This window comes from Aspergillus pseudodeflectus, assembly GCF_044049435.1.
Source record: "Aspergillus pseudodeflectus strain CBS 756.74 chromosome Unknown BJX68scaffold_69, whole genome shotgun sequence".
Taxonomy (NCBI): domain Eukaryota; kingdom Fungi; phylum Ascomycota; class Eurotiomycetes; order Eurotiales; family Aspergillaceae; genus Aspergillus; species Aspergillus pseudodeflectus.
Window position 1 is genome coordinate 147,636 of NW_027263845.1, and position 7,349 is coordinate 154,984.

The following is a 7,349-nucleotide window of genomic DNA, read 5'->3' on the forward strand; positions in this document are numbered from 1 at the left end:
TTGGTTCAGCAGAACTGGATGGACGATGGAACATTATGAGAGTTGGGAATGTGGATGGAAGAAAATAACCGGTTTCTTCAATTTGAAATTTCGGGTGGATGCGCCCTGGTCAAAGCTCGGGGCATGTCTCTGCTCCGGACCGTCAACACCGGTTCTACGGCTTATTTTAAATGTGGACAACTGCTTGGGTAGGTAGCTCATACTCTCCACTCTGCGGCGTCCGATCCTTCTGGGTCAGGCATTGCCGCCGAGAAGCCTTGTGGTAGCGATACACCTATGGCGAGTACGTATCCTGTCAGCTGGAGGGGCGTTAAGATGAAGTCAACGAAACTCCCACTAGGTGTGAGCTGATCTGCCATGAGACCGCCAAAATAGCAACAATGATACGTTGCACCTGCGATGGGTCGGTCCGATCAACGAAGACCCCATGATCCGCCTTCCAGCGTCCATTCTTATCTTAGATACGGAACACAATAACATGTTGAGATTCTGCCTCTGCCCGATTGGGCCGCACATATTGTGATGGTCGAGCTACTCTCCGACGCATTGCTTTTCTTCCATCATGTCGCTGTATTTCTTGAGATTGTCGCGCTTGTCTCCGCCGGCGCGAGATCCTTCCGTGTTTAAACGGGCCAGCTGACTGCTGATGATAAAGTTAATAAGGAAAAGTCTCTCAGAAAGTGGGCGATTGTTTCGACCCTGACAGGTGACATCAATGGATCAATGAGTTACCAGTTGCTAACATTGCGGGTAGTTCTTCTTTTTTGAGTGTGTTCAACCAACATTCATTTCGAGACTTGCTAAGGGTGCCCAAGATCTTACTTTCCCAAATTATTGAACCGAGGGTTGAATGGATTTCAAAGTAGCCCATCCTTGAAGACGAATAATCGCCGATCGGGTATAGGTTATAGCGAGCATGCGGCCAAGCGCAAGCGTGTATGTGCTGTCCGGGCCCCTTGCGCGGGTCTTCTGGCGCTTCTCCGAGAGTGCCGTGAGCAGCCATGCCAGCTTCTGGTAGTCTTTCTCCTTGTCGAGGGATTCGATAAGGCTGTTGAGGTTGACGGCGTCCAGTGATGTGAGATCGATGTCTTTACTCTTACAGTAGCCCAACATTTCCTTTATGAAGGCTCCTGAGACCTGCAGCATCTTCTCGGTGTCTGGGGCCTGTGGAGCAGTTTCACCGACGCGATGCAGGAGAAGCCATCATGAGCGCGAACGTACTTAAGAGTGGCCTCGGCCAAGTCGCAGACGGACCGGTTTCTATCGAGGTCCTTCGACTGCAGAAGCTGGATGGCTCAGCCGTGGGCGGCGAGGACGATCGATCGGAGGAAGTTCTGCGAGGAATGCGACATGAAATGATCGAGGGTGGTCGACAGGAACAAGGTGGCCTGGTTCCGGTTCAGTTCGAGCTTCTGGCCTTGTGTCGACATGAAGTAGTCGGTAAGCTGCTCGACTAGATGGTGCGAGATCTCTGTCTGGCCCCTAGCCAGCAAAAGCACCTGGAAGTGTGACACGTTACCCAGCACGCTTTGGAGGGTACTGGACTTGGAGTGGATCGCGTTGTGGAACCGCTCGAAATATTGGGCCTCGGCCATGGTCAGAGAAGCCTCCTCTCGCTCTCGTAGGCTGTACTCGAGCTGCGCCAGGAATAGCAGGCTGTGCCGCTGGTTCGAAGTAAGGTCAAACCCAGCAGAGCCCACATTGGTCGTGTCCCTTGCAACCATCTGCCGGTAGATCTCCAGTGACAGCTTTCTAGCACGTTGAACTTGTCCCATAGCTCTATAGCTAGCGACGATGCTCCTAGCAGCGGCGACCTGCTGGGATGAAAATTGCTTGGAAGAGGCAATATGGATTGCAGACTCCTGGAGTAGCGCCGTCGCAGCCTGTGTCTCCTTTCTCTTCTCGTACAGAAAAACCACTTCTTCCGTCTGGGACAGATAGGTCTCATGAGCGCATCAGTACGTTTCGCGAATGCCAGACAGGCGCTTGACCCGAGCAGTAATAACGCGGTTGAACTGCTGAGTGGTAAGCTCTGTCGATGTCACGTCAATGCCGTCGTGGCTTTCATATATCGCCTCCAGCGTGATTCGGATATTCTCGTAATCGATGTCGACCTCGCTTGAGTGCATCTCGAGCAGGGATTCGAAGAGCTCAGTGACTTCAGCCTCATACTGCTTGATGCCCTGGGCGATGAACGCCAGCGCCTGCGTCGCGTGGATTATGATGGCGGCTTGGGCACCGAAGTTAGCGATGCAGGTCTTGCGATACTGCACGGTCACATTGTGGATGACATGGATGTCCGCGCTTGTCATCTGTAGACACAGGACGTAGCGATCGTAGACGGACCGGACAAATCCTGAACCTCGCAGCTGAACGTTGATGCGCGGATTCTGCAGGCTATTGAATAGTATCTGACAGGGTCGCAGTGCCTCTTGGTAACGCTCTTGCTTGATTAGTTCTGTTACCATGATGACGAGAGGCTCAAAGCTACGCGAGTCGCAAACGTTGGAGTCCTTGTTCAGTATCTCGAAGATTCGGCGATAGTAGGCAAGCGACGCTGGTTGCGGGAGGGTTAACTCAGCCAGAGTCCACAGCTGCTGCAGGACGACCGGGTTGTCCTGACCAGAGTGCTTGGAATAGTCGTTGAGGACGTCAGTGTGGATGGAGACGAGCTTGTCAGTTTGGCGTGTACGCTCGTAGAGGTGAATCAGCCTCTGCGTGACGGACTGAAGCACCTTATCTCCGGCTGGTCGATCACGTCGGAGGGTGCGATAGAGTCGAAAGCTGACGTTCTCTTCCTTAGATGTCTGCCGGCGATATGTGTAGCAGTCTCGGAGTTGCTGTGCGAGCTCGATGCAGAACTGTACATCCTTGAATGGGAGTCTTACATCGTCATCCGACACCGCGAAGAATGAAGGCCACACTGCCTGGGGTATCTTCTTGATCGCTTTCGTAGCGTCTCTCCACCGGTGCTGCGACATGTACATCTGGACGAGTGTGCGCGTAGCTGTTGAGGTAAACTTGCTGTCCATTGAGCCATCAAATATTTCCTCTAGCAACTCAGACTCGCTAATTGCTGTAGTAGAGGTTTCCCTGATGTTCTTGATGCCCCGCGTAGTGATATTGATGTGCTCCTGAATCTTCTTGTACAACGAGCTCTGATGGCTGGTGTATTGGGCAGTCTGCTTGAGTACCTCCAAGGCCTGCCAGGATAGCTGTACAGTCTGCATGAGCTGCGCAACGGCGACGTATTGGGCGACAGTCTCCTCAGAACTAGACATTGTCTGTTGGTGCTCTACCCAGAAGCTTGAGAGAATCGACGCGACCTCTGATTTCCTCTGCTGAGACACTAGAAACCTGGAGTAAGCCTGTATGACTCGGAGGCTGCGAAGCTCCCACTCCAGGTATTGGTGCAAGCGGTACGCCCTGCTGACTCGTTGCCAAACATCGACAAAGGTTTGTTCGGCAGTCACCTTGTTACCGTCCTGGACATATTTATCAGCTAGTGTAAACAGGGCTTCGAAATCAAAGGAGTGCGAAATAAGCTCGTCCTGCCCAACATCCTCAAAAACAAGAACGGAGTCGTGTTCCACAGCACCCTTTGGGCCATGTAGCTGGACGATAAGGGACTCGTTCGAGGGCCGTCGGTCTGGTAGAGTTGCTGGGCCCTTGTCGTCGGAGGACCCTTGCAGGACCATTGTTAGTTTTTCGGCCTCGTGCGTTTCGTTTATAGAGGTGTAATGGCTAACAAGCTGATACAAGGTCGAGGTGACAGCCTCGGTAGTTGCACCGTAATGGATCTTGTAGCACTCGACTAGAAGGCGAAGCATCTCCACACGCTTCAGCATCCGCCTGCCAACGTCCGTACCAAGTTTATCCATTTTCCAGAAAATAATTGCGCTCTTTCTTTATTCCGGCACATACCTGGTAACATTGGGTACTACAACACAGAAGGAAGCGCAGTATCTAGTTCCTGTTGGTAGACCGACGCAGAGATCGCAATACCAGACTACACCCATTTGCAGACAATCCAGACTCATCCGTAGCCATGGCCATGGCGGTCCGTTGTTGGCCAGTGGTGATTCCAAGGGTAGAATCTGAGGACTGTTTCTTCGATCCTTTCAAGTCCCTTCAATATACTTCCGCCTGCTTGGGCTTCCAGGTACAGCAAGAAAATATGGCCCTTTGCCTTTTCTCGATGGGGATTTGCTAAAGCCTTGGTGATTGTTTTGGTTAAGCCATCCAGGGCGAGGCCTGCAGAAAGAGTCGGTTTAAGTACTCAACCCTTCTGGAAATTGATGCCCAGATACAGGCCATAACCATGTTCGACTAACTAAATTCTCAGGTTAAATGGTAAATAAAAATGCGCAGAGACTCGAGTCCCTGGCATTGACTACCGTCTCGGGATTTTGCCGGAGCAGAAACCTTTCCTACGGAGGGCTTCGTGGGGCTCGGCTCAAAAAAAGTGCCTAGAATTGACGGCCAAGTATCATCCTGTCCACGGGAACATGAAACCAACCCTTCACTTCTCAGGATAGTTGCCCATTCAAGTATTGGCACCAATGCCCTACCCTAAACCCCCACAACCACCCGGGAAACACTCCAAATGTTGGGTGGCAATAGAATCAAGTTGCCCGAGGGTCAATGCGACCCAAAGGCATAGTCGTCACCGAGGGCCACCACATATGGATAGCTGTCAGGGCCCGAGGTGGTGTTCGTCAGGTAGCCATACGTATAATAATTTCCGAAGCGGCAGGCCGTAGACAGGGCCGTGGTGGCGTTGATAAGGTCTACACACATCGTTTGGATGGGATGGTCCAACTGTGGCTTCTTGTCAGTCGCAGTGCCATGTTTATCTAAGATTGTTGGACCGTACTTGATTGCACATGAAAATGGAGGAGTGGCCCAGATGAGATGGGCGAGCGCAGGTTCCAGGCTCCGCCACGCACACCGCGCCTTGGGCTGCAACATCGTTCAGATGGTCGATGTTGCTTGTAGTCTCGTCCACGCGGGCGATTCCGTATTCGGGGAAGCACTGGGGCTTGGTTGGTGCATCCTGTTCTTTCGTCAGCCCTGCGTTTACTGGTACAGATGGTGGCTTACCGTTGCCCGCACATGAAGGCCTCCTTTGTGAAGATGAGCGATAGAGAATAAAGTCATGTTCAACACCTATTCCACCTTCTGTCAGTGTTTTCAAGTCGTCCCCGTAGGTTTTGGGTTGCCCTACTTGATGGCCCATATCAGCGTCAAATACGAGAGGCGGTGGATCTCTTCCAAGCACCTAGCTCTCCCTGTTAGCAATTGCGACACCACAATGACTGAGTGAGAGAAGTGCGCTGAAGGCAAGGGTCCTTTCCGGAAGTGGACCGGGATATAGTCTCGGAATGGGGGACTTACTGCGCCCAGGCCGACCGAAATGATGCAGCTGAGGATGCTGTATGTCTTCATGGTGTCTCCGTCCTTGCGTTGTTCTCTGAGGCACCAACGGAGGGGTGCGAAGTCAGTATTTAAGGCACCAGGCGTTGTCCTGGGTCAGGCCAAAGATCTTCCGTGTGGGAGCAAAGGCTGGCAAATGGCACTACCACCAGCTTGTTGATGTCCGGCGATGTAGCGGCCATACCCGGTCAGTGGCCTGGGTGGTTGATCTGTTACTTTTTGACGGCATGGAGTATTCACACTACCAGATGGTGATCGAGGGGTGCATGGCACCTCAGAGAGGGCATGCCGTATAGCCAGGAAAGCTTGATTTTTGCCCACCATCTTTGTTCTCCGTGCGACCGTCTGTGCCCTTCCTGCCGCAGGGGTGGCCTGTTGACATCAACTAACTCGACAGGGTGTTTGTTACAAGACGCCATCAATTGCCTGCGGTAGCACTTTAACCCCGTCCATAAGTATGCGGTGCGCGTTGCCCACCGCTTTACAATGGCATTAATACAATGCTTATGCATTCCATTGTTTCTGCTCTTGGGGTACAATCTCTGAATTGCCCCGGATTTAAACAGTCCTGTGGCAGATTCACATGCTTGCGCGCGTCCCGTATCAGTTCACAGCTCTACGATAGTTGTGAAGGCAAGTCGCAAGCACTTCGTCCACAGCCCGCAAAATCCGGCCAGACGACAATCATCGCCTGCACGGTGCATGCCCAGGTCAAGTTGGTCGGTCCCAGCATGACGGTAACCAATCTGATTGGCCACCCATTCTGGTCTCGTGTTACCCCAAGTGTGGTTAGTTCGTGGTTGCGCGTGTGGCAAATATAGGACGCGGAAAGGGGCTTTGTTTCCCTCCCTCCAGCAGCTCAGGGGGCAACTGACGGCAGGATCTGATCCATCACCCGAATAGAGAGGATGGAGCATCGTGCCGTAAAACTAACACCAAGACAAATACAAATTCCTTCTCGCCTGACACTCGCCATTCCAACTGACCAAATCGGGTCGATTGATGGGCAGGTATTTCACATGCATTCTTGATATCCCCAACAGGACCAACTCGGTCGATTGGCCGCTATCGCCAACAGCGCCATTGGACGACCGTCACGCCAACCACTCCGCCCAGGAATTAGTGGACGCTGGGTTCAGCCCCTACGTTATGGCCTGACGATCGACTCGAAGCTTTGGCTTATCGCCGGCAGAATTCCAAATCACGGCTCGGCCGTTCGAAAACAAGGAAGTGCACTGTTGGTTACGTGTTGGCCAGTGAGAATCCAGCAACGATCGTCTGGTCGGATCCCCGGCGGTATTTTCTAGGAGGGGCTAAATCCGCGGCGCTCCCCACATGTCACAATCACCAACAGCGCCTAATCGTGGAGAATCATTGGCTGACAGCGCGGGGCTCCATATGATTCTGTGATTGAGCGGGACCGCTTCGAATCGAGTCCGGTACCATTATGCTGGGACAATTATCCTGATATAATTGGTCAACATAAAGCCCACTTAACCTTATCGCCATCCTTTAGATGCACCCTGCGAGTCAGTTGCTCAACGGTGTTATCGCCCCCTTCAAACCCGGACATCGACCGAAAATTTCTAGACTAGTCGTCGATACGAAGGATGTGAGACTTTATTTGAGCAAAGATACCATCCGGCATAGTTTAAGCACGTTCCGAAACGGCCGGATGCCAGCAGCAACAGCGGGAAATGGATTGTTCCCACTGCAGGCCGCGGCCAGAAATTGATCCCGCTCGTGACGCGCACTCGACACCTATGTGTAGTGACTTTTACACCATGGGCCTCGTCATGCTAGTTGCAATGCCGTCCTTTTGTTCGACTCGTTGACCTTTGACGATTACCGGTGCTACTCGTCCCTTATCGATGCTGAGCCGGCCACTTCCACCTCGGGCGGCCATCGGGCTA

At 52.6% G+C, this 7,349-nt stretch overlaps 4 protein-coding genes across 4 annotated transcripts; all 4 read right to left on the bottom strand.

Annotated features, from left to right (window-relative positions):
* Positions 1 to 831: 831 nt before the first annotated feature.
* On the bottom strand, positions 832 to 1,146 carry BJX68DRAFT_271890 (uncharacterized protein; the record flags this gene model as incomplete). Its single annotated transcript, XM_071047057.1, has 1 exon — positions 832 to 1,146. One exon carries the CDS (start codon positions 1,144 to 1,146, stop codon positions 832 to 834), a length of 315 nt encoding a protein of 104 aa, XP_070893847.1.
* A 2-nt stretch (positions 1,147 to 1,148) lies between these two features.
* Positions 1,149 to 1,865, bottom strand: BJX68DRAFT_190860 (uncharacterized protein). The gene has a single exon (XM_071037377.1). The coding sequence runs from the start codon at positions 1,773 to 1,775 to the stop codon at positions 1,296 to 1,298; it is 480 nt and encodes a 159-aa protein (XP_070893848.1). The 5' UTR covers positions 1,776 to 1,865; the 3' UTR covers positions 1,149 to 1,295.
* BJX68DRAFT_190859 (uncharacterized protein) lies at positions 1,866 to 3,491 on the bottom strand. Its single transcript, XM_071037376.1, has one exon. It carries the CDS (start codon positions 3,279 to 3,281, stop codon positions 1,956 to 1,958), a length of 1,326 nt encoding a protein of 441 aa, XP_070893849.1. The 5' UTR covers positions 3,282 to 3,491; the 3' UTR covers positions 1,866 to 1,955.
* A 1,150-nt stretch (positions 3,492 to 4,641) lies between these two features.
* BJX68DRAFT_271892 (uncharacterized protein) lies at positions 4,642 to 5,448 on the bottom strand (the record flags this gene model as incomplete). The annotated part of the gene is made up of 5 exons (XM_071047058.1): positions 4,642 to 4,821; positions 4,877 to 5,056; positions 5,104 to 5,169; positions 5,228 to 5,281; positions 5,398 to 5,448. The coding sequence occupies 5 exons, from the start codon at positions 5,446 to 5,448 to the stop codon at positions 4,642 to 4,644; spliced, it is 531 nt and encodes a 176-aa protein (XP_070893850.1).
* Between the last annotated feature and the right edge of the window lie 1,901 nt (positions 5,449 to 7,349).